The 14,372-nt window shown below is 41.5% G+C and overlaps 1 protein-coding gene across 7 annotated transcripts in view; it reads left to right on the top strand.

Moving 5' to 3' along the window:
• The window catches only part of SHANK2 (SH3 and multiple ankyrin repeat domains 2), a 363,833-nt gene extending 349,774 nt beyond the window's left edge, over window positions 1–14,059 (top strand). For 2 of the 7 annotated variants that reach the window (XM_049821263.1, XM_049821262.1), the window contains exon 13: window positions 9,753–14,054. In XM_049821263.1, the coding sequence (XP_049677220.1) occupies window positions 9,753–10,326 (574 nt within the window). In that variant the 3' untranslated portion in view covers window positions 10,327–14,054. Of the gene's footprint in view, window positions 1–4,453; window positions 4,481–9,752 lie in introns of all 7 variants that reach the window. The other 5 variants (XM_049821258.1, XM_049821259.1, XM_049821256.1 and 2 more) reach the window with 5 other exon arrangements.
• Window positions 14,060–14,372: the final 313 nt, after the last annotated feature.

Below are 14,372 nucleotides of genomic sequence, written 5' to 3'. Positions count from 1 at the left end.
AGGATTGCATATTGTTTGGCCTGCACTGCTCCATAGAAATGCATTTTTTGCAGAAATGCAGTGCTGACGTTGCTCTTAAAAAAAGATACCATCTAAGTAAATTTTATTAGATTTATTCTGCTGGATAATAAACAACTCAGCCTTTGAAAAGCTACTTTTCTTTGCATGCCTGAAGGTAATTTGGTTTTAGGGGAAGCGTGGCTCTGTTAATTGCAAATGATTGCTCGTTCAGAAAACGGCGTGATCAAAAGCCTCAGTGTCAGGTAGTTGTTATATTATTTCCCGCAAGATAGAAGTCATCAAACCGGTGACAGGGTGGTATGGAGGTTATACAATTTTTAGAATGAAGAGATGGAAGAAAAACAGTGAAATTCTGGAATTCCTGTCAGTGGCACCTGACTGAATGTAGTAGAAATTGAGTTGTCTGTACAGGAAAAGCCTTAATACGTGGAAAAAAATTACAATGAAACTGTACAAGAAAAACAATATACACTGGCTGCCTGATGAAGACAGTCTTTAAACAAAGTTAGCACAGCAGCAGAACACGATACATTTGAGAATACCTCAGGCAAGCATAAAATCAATACTTGTGCAGTAAGCTTGAATTTACGTAAGTCTTGTCTTGCAGATGACTCTGACAGTTTCATTTCATATGATTTTTCTTATGTCTTCAAGAATACTATTTTTATAGACCTTGATCATCTTTCTTGTTAAGCCATATGAACATGTTGCCTCTAGCTTCATATGTATAATATTATTTATCATCTTTTATATATAAACTGATAGTTATTTCCAGGTTACAGCAGAGATCTTTAGCATCCCTATTTTATTAGAAAATAACCGAGGCTGGCAACTACAATGTATTGTAAATATGTCAAAGTATTATCATTACTGAGAGGAAAATGAAAAGTAGAAGCAAATAGAGATACATCTTTTTTGTGAAAGGATGTTTAAACAGGTATAAAGGCTGGGGAAAAAAATTGAACATCTACTATATCACTTCAGTAGAGAAAAGCAAACTATCACGTAGGCAAGAGTAGTCCCATATCTGTTACATTTTAGACAAAGATCTGACTTGGACAGTGTCAGAAAGTTATGTTGCTTTTCTGTGCCTTAGCTTTTTTAATTCTTATAACTCAGCTTTGGCAAATTACATAGTCTTCGTTATGGAATACAGAGACTCAATTTGGAAACAAACCCACACAAAGCATTATTTCAATGTGGCTGAAATCCTACTTCTTTCCCGAAAAGTAAACCCAAACAGGCACCTTTGCAAACTAGAGAGAGGACCTTGGGATACAACAACACCAGAAGACCTATGAGGTAATAAATAAGAAAAGTTGTCAGTGACATAGAGCAGCAAAACTCTTGGCTGCTGTTTGACTGTGGAAGAAGGTGACACTTCCACAGAATTCCCAGTGGGAACGGAAGGTAAGAGGGCTGTATTTTGTTTCCTTCTGTTTTCAGAACTGAAGGGATTCCATTATTTTTTAATTGAGGTGAATTGAAGATAGCAAAATGACCGAAACAGGTTACTCAGGAGTTCTTTTTGAAGCTAAGTCGTAAATCAGAGACAGCAGAAGAGAGCCAACTCTCTACAGATATTAAAAGTATGTTTTAAAAGGTGCTGCAGGCGATTCCTTTTCCTCTTAACGAAAGTGAGGCAGAGAGATGTGAATGGAGAATTTCACGTGTAGATTCCGAAGTCCTACTCGTCAACCAGCGGCGGTTTGTTCCGTGGTGTCTGCCTGGCTGCGCCCGTGCCCGGTTCCCGACTGTCCCTGGAGCAAGGCTGGCACCTTCCCGTCTCCCCGAGCTAAACCAGCTTCACGTTCCGGGGGCGGATGAGAGAGGATTGATTTCTGAGCTTGATAAAGAGTGTGAAAGAGGGAGCAAAAGGCTAATAGCAAGATTTAGCACAGTGGAGAAAATGCTCCAATTTCTTTTTGTTGTGCCGTATATGTTTATGCCCTGAACAGTCTGCATCACATTTTAGTTCTGTTCTCAAAGGTGCCTGCATAAAAGCGACGGATGCACGGTAAATGCTTCCCAAAGGCATTCTTTTTACTGCTTTTACTCCTGCCTTATCTTCTAAGAAGTTAAATAAATTACAGCCTTTCTAGCCCAATTGCACGACTGACACAATTTGTGACAAAGCTGTCAAATATTATGACCAAGGAATACCATCTTGCCAAAATTCCAAGTCTTAAAGCTAATATTTAAATTTTAAAGCTAAAATTCTTAAGAGTTTCTTGATTTTTTTTCTAATAGTGTAAAGCCTAGGACAACCAGTTGTAGGGCTCGTAGCCCTTTTCTGTGAGGTAGCATTAGAATGGGAGCAAGGAATTTTAGCTCATAGAAAGCAGGAATTCTGCTAAATTAAAGAACAACTCGTTAGCTCCGCTAAAGGAACAGTGGTAAAAAATGAGTACGCCTGTTCATATCCTTCAGCCAAAGAGAAGTATTGGGAAGTGTTATAAATAGGAACATTGTTCACAGGCTCGCTTGGGTTATGTTCACAGCACTAGCAGCCTGATGAAATTAAAAATATATATTTGCTCATTGGAACATACGTGAAGTTATAGCCCAGACAGCAATCCTAAATATCACTGGGAGTTACTTTTTGCACAGCCCATAGACATACAATTGTAGTTCACTCACCGCAATTGCCCCGTTACGGTAGCATAGAGGTGAATTAAATTGTAGCTAGTCGGGTAATGGCTTGCTACAGAAATCCATAAAAATATCTTCTTTCTATGTTTTTGATAAATGAGGATTAGGAAGAGATTGTTCTACAGCACTGAGCAGCATTTCTCTCTCAATTATTACATTAAAAAACGACCCTAGACTAGCTTTTTTTCTCTGCACATCGGTTTAGCAATAATTTTACACGGGGTATTTATAGTTTGCCGTGGTTCTTATGGAGACACCGATTTTCAAGATTTTTTAAATAGAGCATGGAAACGTTTGGCTGGAAATCATCTGCTTCTCAGCGGCAGTGACCAGCCGTGGGATAGGAAGAAGGAGACTGGTAGGGGAAGGAAAAGAGGAAGAAGCGAAAGGATGTGCTTGCTTACTTTGTACTAATAAAAGCGTAATTAAAGGGTTTGATTAGAAGGTTCTGGAACAGAGCTCCAGATCCCACTCCCAGTTTTGGCCATCAGCTACTTCAAGAAATTTTGGAGATCAGTCCTAGCGATGGAGATTTTTATCTGGTGGATCCACGTAGTCAGGCTGCAACGTCCGACCAACCGTCCCTTCCTCCATTTTTGCCCGTCCTTCCTTAAAGAAAAAGTTGAGGCTGTTTAGATACGGGGCTCCATTTCACCCAAATACCCAGAACTAAAACCCCAATGATGGTCACGATTCCCATTTCCGAATTCGGATATGCACAGGCACGGAGATGGGAAAACCCAGCCCGGGGGAGCCCCGCGGTTCGGCAGGTGATGCTGTGCTGCCGGCGAGGGGGACGCGGCGCGTAACGGCAGTATCGACCGTGACGCTCTAAATATAGCGGTGCTATAAATTCACTTGAGAGGCTACTGACCTCTGTATGGAGCTGATAAAAGCAATGGGGAGAAGGCCGACGCAGGGGGTTTTATCCGGTGAAGGGAGAAGCGCTCGCTCTGTCTGTGAACCCGGCAGTCGCTTAGCAACATAACGATGGAGCGCAAACCTGCGAGATCGACTGAATAATATCAGTGTGATTAACGTAGAGTAGACCCAGTGGCTGCGAAGGAGAAAAAACACAACCCCCAGTGAAAACAGCATCCTTCCACCAGGACTCCGGGGTACCAGTAAGGAATAATGAAGAGCACCTGCTGCTGCTCTCTACCATCACCATACCAAAACGATCAATAGCTTTGCCGTAGGCAGAAAACAATTTCTATTTCAAACGGTGCTTACGTTTCTCCGGCTGTGTTTGTACAATGTCCCCGTGGCCTCTGGGGCAGGTTGGGCGTCACTCCTGGTAATGGGAAATGCTCATTATAAATGTGGGAGTTAGGAAGGATGCTTAACCATGCAGGATCGAGTCCCCTAGGAAAAATAACCTGTACTGTGTTGGCATAACAAGTTTTAAAAGTGAAACTGCCTATGGCCAGGGGTTTTGTCCAGCTCCGAATTTTTTTTTTTAATGACTATCTGGAAAAGTTCCTATTTTTTCGCAAACAGGTAAGGCAGAACTGAACTTAGGAGCAAGTCCTGCATAGGGTCTGAGCCTACATTTGGTTTATTGTAAAGGACGTCTGCATTTTGCAGATGATGAAATACTTATCTTGTGGGATAATTTCGGTTTACTGTTCAGTTTACTGCTGTCCCATTAGATTCATTTCATTTCGTTAACCGTTTGTCAGCCAATTTCACAGGATTGCTTGCTTTGTCAGTAATTTTTGCAGTGTTTCAGTCATTCCATTTTGTCATTTTTATTTGCTGTCATGACTGCTGTTGTCAGAAGAGGGTCATGCTGAAGTGCCATGAAGTAAGTGACGACCATAAAGCATAGAGTATTCTATGTTGTACATTCTGCTTCTTTTTAATGCTCACTCATTGTTATTGCATTTCAGTGGTTTTGTGTTGACTTTGGTACAAAGCGCGATGTGGATTAGATCATCCTAATCCAGAAATGGTAGCCATTCTAAAACCAGAAGGAGGGTGTCATCTCAAGCTGAAATAAAAGCTACTTTCATCAGAGAAGTATTCAGCAAATGTTTTGATAACATGAGCACGTTAAGACTAGATTCCTGAACTCATGTCTGAGCACCTAAATAAGGGGCATGATTTTGCAAATGTGCCCAAATTCTGCTGGATTTTTGGAGGTGGAGGGGTGGGGAGGGATGACTACTGCCGTTTTACGTGCCTGTGTGAGGTTAAAAGACAAACTATCCCTCGAAATAATCAAGATCGACTTCGGTCATCACTGTCGAGTCTCTCGTCCTTGGAAGCTGTGGGATTTCCCCCTTTCTCCTTCCAGCATCCCTTGGCCTTTTTTCCCCGCAGCTCTGCAAGGAGAGAGGGCTGAGGCCGTCTCCTGGTCCTCTGCCCCTCAGCAGCACCATTCCCTTACCGCCGGTTTCCAGACATTTGTACCATTTGCATGGAAACTCTGGCTCTTGAACAGACTCCCGCAGACCTTAATGATTATCCTTCGCTCCAGCTGAACAGTGTTACTTGCAACCACCATTTCTCAATCCTTCTCACTAAAATAACACTATTATAAGAAGATCTATATCCTGCCAGTCATCACGTCAGCCCTTGTTCTTAATCTTCCCCCGAAACAGACAATTATTGTCTTACTTTTCTACCATACAATTTTCCTTGGACGGTCCAAAAAAGAAAGTAAAAATATCATAAGAGACGAAGGCAAAGTTTTGGGTTTGTACGTTCTCAAAAATCTGTAAAAAAGATAGTTTCCCTGTATAGAGACTCATTTCGCTCACCGGTTCTCTTGGTTGTTAAGATTTTTTTCACGGATACAACGAAAGAGCTTTGTCAGAAACAACAAGTCTTTTGGCAAGTTATGGGATAAAACAGCTCCCATGAGAGCATAATGGTTTTTTGGTTTTTTTACATGGGAGGCTCCTAGGAGTTGTTGCAGCATGCCATCTTTCACCGATTTGCTTCTGATATTAAGTTAACAGTAAATATCAATCCTGCAAATCTAATTTAAAATTTGAAAGAATTTCTTGCCTATAAGCTGTGTTGATGGCTTTTATACTTGGAGGCTGCATCATTGTGACATAGGGATTGTATATTGTGATTTTAACATGAGGCAACATAATGGGCATTGCAATCAGTGCAGTCTTACAGCAGCAAATGGTTATGAATTACTACCATATGCTGATTCTAATAGAGCAAATTTTATTTAAGATAATTACCAGACTTTTCACCTTTTCAAAAATGAAATTTGGGTTTAGGCAGGTTTAATATGGGTTTAATATGTTTAGTATAACAGATGATCAAATAAGGCATAAGAAATTGTTCTTATTAAAAATCTGGACAACCCACAATGCAACAAAACCATGCCTGCTCTCCAGCTGGAATGCGCTGGCTCCTTATTGACCAGGATACCAATCAACTGTAAAATGCGAGACAGCTGATGGTTTCGAGGCTGTGTCTGCATCACAGATTGGATTGGAGATGTCGTAAATTATAATTTAGGATGCATAGGGGTTACACAAATATGCGTGTTTTTTTTTCCTTGGATTACAATTACAGTGCAGCAGTCTCTGTAACATGCTGGAGTTGATATGGCAGGTGAAAGAAGGCGAAAAGAAAGGGGAAAAGTGAATTTTGGAATTAAAGACTTCAAACTGAAAGCCTGGAAATGCACCTGTGGCTTTCAGCAGAGTGGCACGACCTTCACGAGGGCTGTGTCCGTGCCGTGAAGGCTGCGGAGCTGGTAGCAGAGCCGGCTGAAGGACAGCAGCTGGGAACCAAGCACGAACTCCGTCTTGCAGGTTGCTGAATAATTTTGGAGGCAGCAGAGACCTCAAGTTGCGGGGGTTAAAACTCACCCTGAAAAGGACTGCTGCTGCAGCAGCGGGGACACGTACTGACTCCCAGTCTGTGTTCCCAAGCGTGTAGCAGAACTAACAACTTTCTCGAAGAAGGTGTGTCGCTGTAGGATTAAGTCTGTTAAATGTTAACAAAGTGCTCTGAGCTTCCTGATAAGAGGGGTAATATTTATAATAACTTGAATACTGATGTGGGTATAAACTGAGCTGGTATTGAAACCTGATTAATCAGCTAAAATAAAGAAGTTTCTTATCGTGGTTCCAGAGATGCATGTGAATAGTCAGCAGTCCTGAACCTATGGCTTCAAAAAAGCAAGATGCCCACAGATCTTTTAATATTGCTCGTAGCCATGCGAAGCCGTTACTTTGATCCAGGCTGACAGAAGGCAAAGTACAACGTTGCCGGTATTGCTTTGCTGACCCAGTAGTACTGCCCGTGGGTCTGAGAAAGTTAGGTAACACTAGTCTAAGGAATACTTAAAATAAAAGCACACAGTTTACTCTGGGCTTTTTTCTTTTAGTGGCTTAATATACTTTCTTTAAAGGAACAGTGACAATGATTTCCTGAACAAGGATGGGCAGGGAGTCTGTGAAAGGAGCAACACAGAGAAGAAGCAGCAAAAGCGAGTTACAAAGCAGAAGGTGTACACTGAGCCTGGAGTTGTCAGTCAAGTAACAGCAATGATCTTTCAGCATCTAGCATAATAGAAGAGAGATTTTCATCATCCATTCGATATTGCCACAATGGGTGTGAATACAAAACCATAATTTCTAGTGTTTGCAAGAAGGGAAAGTTAACTAAAAGGGTAACTGCAGGTAAAGAGATAAGGGGACATTTCCCCATTTATACAAAACTCATCCTGCTCTTCTCACAATCCCTAGGCCGGCATTATCCCAACCTTTTTCAAAGCAGGATTTTTTTTTTTAATTTAAAATTATATCATGCCTTATTAAAGTGTGTGAGACTCCTAACGCTAAGTTAAAGTAGGTAGAAATAACTTGCTCCCCTTGGTTAGTATAATTTAATAGTTTCTTGCCATAGAGTTTTTCTTTGGAAGAATGCTTAGCTCCAGTCCTGGAAGACAATGAGGGCCATTAAGCTCCAAAAAAAAATCACAGGAAACACTCAAAACCTTGCCAAGTGTTTCCTTTCTTTGTTAAATTACAAAGACATAAGTGCTAAAAGTATTGTTCCTACTGTGTTTTAAGTGAAGTGCCAATCTTTCAACTCTCAAAAAGATCCCCCTGTTCCCATTGAAATACATGGAACGATTTGTGGGAAATCAGTGGGATTGCTCATGTGAATAACATGTACGTTCTCCAAAAAGTTATTCTTGGTGCTTTTCTAATAACACGGTGTTGGAGCTTTATTTGAATGAGACTCGCTGTGATAACGTGCGTGCTCTGAATCTCGGTGTAGCGGTGCTGGAGGTTACCCGATGTCTTCGGTTTGTTAATTATGCGCCAAAGCCCCAGACGTGATGCGGGGAGCACGTGGCTAACGGAGCTGACGACAACTCCCCTCCTGCGGGCACTGACGATTAGATCGCGCCGGGCGGCAGACCCAGCGAGACACCGTAACCCGACAAGCAACCTCCTCCGTCCCAGCGGCCGCAGGTCTCCGCGGGAAGGAGCGAAGGTGTCGTCCTCACCCGGGGCAGAGGAGCACGAGAGGACTTCTCATTTGTAAAGCAGACCTAGTGGTGAGGGCCATACCTCCGAGAGAACAGATGTGGGGTTTGACCCCTGCAGTGGGGATCGCTTTTGATACTTCATTTGGTGGCAGTTAACACAAAAATCTTGAAGCGGTGGCTCGGGAAGAGACCGCAGTTTCTTCCACAACAGCACTTTAAACAATGGAGGCTCCAGAACCACGCTCTTTCTTTGGCTCCGTAAGAGCTTTTCTGCACGGTGGTGAACGTGCGTTATTAATGAAAGCGTTTGTTTCTGACATCGTGCACCCAAGGCACCTTCCGTTCTGCCCAGGCGTGACAGATCAGGCCTGGGGGCAATCTGGGACTCGGATACAGAGGGCTTCGGGCAGGGTCTGGGTTAGAAATCTTAACTACGGCATCCTCCAGATCGTCCTCTGGAGTCCGTGGCATCGCTTCAAGGATAAATAAATCCTTCCTTTGGTCTGGAAGAGCCTGAAATTAGTTGTATGAGGGGTTTTTTTTCCTAGTTGGCACGGTGTTTTAAAAGTGAAAAACTCTGGATCTTAAGGCACCCAAGGGTCCAGTGGAAGATCCTGAAGTGCGCACGCTGACGGGCAGAGTTTTCTCATGAGACGTAAGGACTGTAGGGTTAAGCATTTTATGATACGAGCAGACCTCAACCTGGATCTTCTGCTTCTAAATTTGTTCGGTAGCCGCTAGACAAAAGCAGACTCGTCTGCTCCTTCACGCACCCTGTCAGCCTCTTGGCAAGTTTCATGCCTGCTTAGTTTGGAATCTGAAATTTCCTTTAGGCGAGAGATAGGTGCCAGTGACTTCATCACCCCTGGGCATGCGCAGTAACTAGAATTTTGTCTCCTTAGGTTTTGTACCGAAACTGCCAAAGTACAATTTCTGGTTAGAAGGAAATGGACACAGAAGTCCTTTTATGAACCTTCGAAGGAGTCTCCCATTTTTAAAGCACGAAAAGGCCAGCTGAACAGAAACAGAAATAAGACGGACCTGTGGAGCACGTTCTGTAAACAAATGGAAATATAAACATACCCTATAATACAAACATACCGTACAATTCACCGAGTGGGTGCCCAAAAATCCAAAATCCAATGCTTCCGATACTTTCCATAACTACTGTCATTAGCTGTGCTATCTAACAGTGTGTAAAACCGAAACGAAGGCTCCCACCCCACCCCCCCCCCGTACGACGAAGGGAAGCTCAACTCCTGATGGCACTTCACGGGGAGCACAAAGTGCTCGTGCCACTTGGTGTTTCTCATTTAACCGTGAGTTCATTTGGTGTAGCCTTAAAAAGGAAGAATGTGCTCTGGAAGGTGGTTTTCTGAACTGCTGATAAGCAAGGGGTTTGTTTTTACCTATGGCTTACCATTGATGATTGTTTTACGGGAAAGATTTAACGATGCCGTCTTAGTACTTTTAACCTGGTGTTGCTTACTAAAAAAAGAAAATATTCAAGCATTCCGAAACTATATTTACCCCGTGTTGATACGGCCAACCTTGCAGCTGGTGGCCGATGTATCTAACTTCCCATGTCTGTTTCCCGTTTCAGGAGCACGGAAGTCATGAGTACTGTCTCAGGTACACGAAGTACAACAATCACTTTCACTGTCCGACCTGGAACCAGCCAGCCGATCACACTGCAGAGCAGGTCCCCAGACTATGACAGTAGGACCTCAGGAGCAAGACATGCTCCAAGCCCTGTGGTTTCACCAACAGAGATTAATAAAGACATCATGCCTGCTCCTCTGACTGCTTCTGCTTCAGCTTCATCTCCTTCTCCAACTTTGTCCGATGTATTTAGCCTACCCAGCCAGCCCCCTTCTGGGGACTTATTTGGCTTGACCACAGGGCGCAGCAGGTCTCCTTCTCCCTCAATATTACAACAGCCAATCTCAAATAAGCCTTTTACAACTAAGCCTGTCCACCTGTGGACTAAACCAGATGTGGCAGATTGGTTGGAGAGTCTAAACTTAGGTGAACATAAAGAAACATTTATGGACAATGAAATAGATGGCACTCATTTACCAAATCTACAAAAGGAAGATCTGATAGACCTTGGAGTGACTAGAGTCGGGCACAGAATGAACATAGAAAGAGCTTTGAAACAGCTGCTGGACAGATAAGAATAGCTATTTTTGCCTCACAAACTTCTGTTGATAACTAGAGATGGGCTGGTACTGCAATACCCCAAATGCCTTGTCTGTCTGCGAGTGCCAGCAAAATTGGGGGGGGAGGGGGAAAACAGTTGAATTCCTGGTACTCGGGTAATGCAGACTGTATGCTACATGCCCAAACATAAATCTAAATACGTTACGTGAGTGGGGCCATTTTATTTCAAAGTTGTGGGGAGAGACGAGAGAGAGAGAGAGAAAATTGTTAACTTCAAAACCACTATCTCTTGATAACGCCCTTCTGCTGGAACCGTTACATACCACTTTTCTTTCAATTTAAAATGGCAGGCATTTCATTTTTTTACTGAAGAGCACTGTATTCTCTCCTTGACATTCAGTCTCCGAGCAGGCTTCCTTCCCCAACCCTTAGTTCCTTTTAAGAGGACAGATTGCTTCATTACCATTCAAACCCATTTTTATTAGTAGGAAAGGCACAGTATTAAAAGACAGGTGCAGAAGTTCATATTACTGGTTTTTATTAGTTTAGCTCTCCGATTTGTTGGCAGTGAAGCTGGTTGTTCTGCTGGAATTAGTTCAAAGGTAACCTTGCTCTGTTTTACCTGGTATTTCTTTATTTCTGCAGTTACACTTAGCACTCTTCCAAGGTGGCAGAACAAGTTCAATACATGCTCCATTGACTTGACCTGTAAGACGATGCAGACGTTGCATAAAAACTGAGGAGGAATGCACACTTAGAGGTACAACAAAATGAAGCTAGCTTGAACCTGAGACCCCCAGTTTTCAACCAGCTAAACTACTGCTAAGTCGCAATACGAACTCTACAAGCCAGTAAAAATTTGGGGTTATGTACAGACGCGTCTTTTGGACTTCACAGTCAGATACTCAAATACGCTGAACCCTCAGAGGTGCTCTTTAATTCAGTGAGTGGTAAGTGCTTGGCTATTTTGAACATCAGGCCAAGAAAGAAGAAAAAGATAGATGAATGTTCCCATTGAAGTCAGCGGGAAGGTTGCCAGTATTTTAAGTGAGAGAGGGCTTTCAGCCTGTTAGCAGAAATGGCAATGTTTCAGCTTGTTAAAAAGGCGAACAAGGTAAAAAGGTAATGCCAAGGCGGAACGAGGTACGCAGCGCCTCGGAACGCCTGCGTTCCAAGGGCCAGGAGAATTGGGTAGGTATCCCGTTTCTCATTTTTGTCGCTGTTAACAGGTCTTGGCTTCTGGACAAGGAGAGCAGACCCAGCGCTTCAGGGGGAGCTGGACGCTGCCCATCGGCCTCCAGCGATTTCTTTGCCCGGCTGGTAGTGGGGTCGCGGGAGAGGTGCGTGCCCCCTACGAGCAGCCGGGCGGCTGTGGCCGAGCGGGGACTGGGCGGTGGGCTACCGGCACTCGAGGGCTTCCCGGGAGACTTCAGTCAGCGGGGGGGGGCGGGGGGAGAAACACAGAGATTTGGTCAATCTGACTTTTTTTTTCTTTCTTTTTTCTCTTTTTTTTAAAGTTAACAAGTCTCTCTCTGCATGTTTGAACTCCCCTTGTAATTAACACCTCTTAATATCTGTGAGTTTTGTAGGTCTTTATTAACATACTCTTCAAGATGTTCAAGGTGGGTGAATTGTGTGTGGATGGCTAGACTGCCTACCTACCATACTTTCAGGTTCTCTTACATTTTGCAAGGTACCTGAACTTTCTTTCCTTGATATGGTCCTTGACATGGTCCAGCCTATCTCTAATTTTTTTATTGTGATTATTTTTGCTCACAAACAAGTGTCTAATTAGGTCTGCAACAGCCCTAGTATGAGTACATAAAGTTTAGCATTTTAAATATCTTTCTTTACTGCAAGTTTAAATAGTTGTACAGATAGTTTATAAGCACAATATTTTAAGAAAATAAGTGGCTGGTCTACTGGGCAGCCTTTGTGCCACTTCAGTGCTAGAAAGTTAAAATACAAAAAAAAAAAAAAAAAAAAACTTTTGTGGTTTACTACTATTTCTGTGGAATAATTATGAAGTCTTGACCTTTTTAAAATCAACCTCATTTGGATGCATCTGAACCAGCAGAGCTGTGTTATATTTTCTATCTTTGCTAGAACTTCTACAAAGGAGGATGAATATTTCTTCAAAAGTGGTTATAGTTACCAACGCATTGGATACTCGTAAAAAACAACTTATTTAGCCTCCTGCCCCCTTTACGGAACAACAAATCTTTTGACTTAACATCTGTTACTACGCTATATTTGTATTTGAAAGTTCCAAGTAACCTTGTAATAAAACTCAAATACTAAGGCATTTTACTTTCAAGAGTACTGAATTTTTCCGTAGGCGTTGTAGAAAACGGCAGTTTCATTCAGATAGTCGATACAGGCAACTTGAGGCCATCAAATACTTTAAGAAGTGTAAAAATGGTAATTTAGCCATCATTGTCTTCCATTTGGTGATACGACAGAAGTCAGTAAATAAACCACTAATGCCATGCTCTTTTTTTTGTTTCTTTGGGTACAGCTGATATTACCTCTATAACATGTGCCAGAACATACATTAGAAAACACGGTAGTAAAAGAAAACGTAGAAGTTGACTTTTAAGCTGCTTTTTAATCACAACCTTCCTGTTGAATTTCCGTTGAACAAGTGCTGACATACGCGGTAAATTCCAGTTGACGGTAATCCCTTTCTTACACAGGTGTGTTTCTTGCTCGTGTATCTTTTCAGGTACTGAAAGACTAGGTTCAATACAATTAGTAGAAAAGAGGTTTAACACGGTGAAGAGCTCATGAAATAGTTTATTTTTTACATTGTGTCTTACAAAGTAAAGGTAAGGAGACCTGAGAGGACCTACTTTCACCAATAAAATACACCTCTGCCAAGATGAATTGGTCTCTAGCTCTGTGATGATTTTGCTACAGAAAGCAATAGTAACAGATACGACGTTGCCTCCGAGTATTTTCGTCAGTCTGGAAATGTTGGGGGGAGGAGAGAAGACCCATTTATTTCATGCTACTATGATAGTGAAAACCAAGTTGTTAGAGGTCTATGAAATACGTTATGATATTCTGGGTTTTAGGATCAACTTTTGTTTATATACTGTAATTTAAATAAATTGCATTTACATGCCTAGTTTCTGTAATATTTGTGTATACAATACCAAAATCTTACAAGATGTAAATTGTGTATAACTGCACAGACTCCTTTCCCTAGGTGTCTGAGAACATTTTAAGTTTAATTCATATATTATAAAATGACTAGATGTGACTGTTGATTTACAGAATTTACATATCACAAAAGTTAATTATTTGTGGTACTTAAGTTAATAAAAATAGTGATTTTTTTCCTCAGTTCTTAAAAAGCATTACCCAGTTGATCTGGCGATGATTATGTGTATGAGCCACAAATATTGATAATTTTTCCATTACATTTTTTCTTTTCTTTTCTAGATATTAATATGTTTCTCGCTATAGTTTGTGTAACAACTTGTGTTCACGTTATCTATGTTGCTGTAATTTTTGTGCTTTAATTCCTCTTATTTCGACTGATTAAAAAAATCAAGCTCCTGTAACTTGCACTTTTCCCCAATCCTTAATACTCTTGTATGGCAACCAAAATTACTGTAAGAAATAAATATAATATTGCACTAAGGTTGTGGTTCTGATTGCAAACAGAGAACACTGTCTGAATTTTTATTAAAAAAGTTGCCAAAAAACTTGCAATCTGATATCATTGAAAGCGCATAAAATGCTTTAACAAAATGTAGATAGAATTAAGGCAAAAGAATTGATTTATTGTTGGGAAAAACATTTCCTTTTTATTTCTTCTTTTTGGTTAAAGCATTCTTTATGCCGAACGGTAGTTCATTTACTGAATTTCAGATTCATGTTTGGAATTTGAAAAGTAAAAATTTTCAGCAAGAGGTAGAAAAATACATATCTATTTGCCTTAAGGGGGATTTTGAATAATCATTGAATGTTTTTTTCTTGGCTGAGCGTGTGTGTGGGGATGCATGCTCTGAACTTAGTACTACTGGTCGTATAAGGCACTCGATTCTGGCTC

This window comes from Accipiter gentilis, chromosome 17 (genome assembly GCF_929443795.1).
Source record: "Accipiter gentilis chromosome 17, bAccGen1.1, whole genome shotgun sequence".
NCBI lineage: Eukaryota > Metazoa > Chordata > Aves > Accipitriformes > Accipitridae > Astur > Astur gentilis.
The sequence above is the reverse complement of the archived record's forward strand: the minus strand, read 5'-3'. Positions and strand labels throughout refer to the sequence as shown.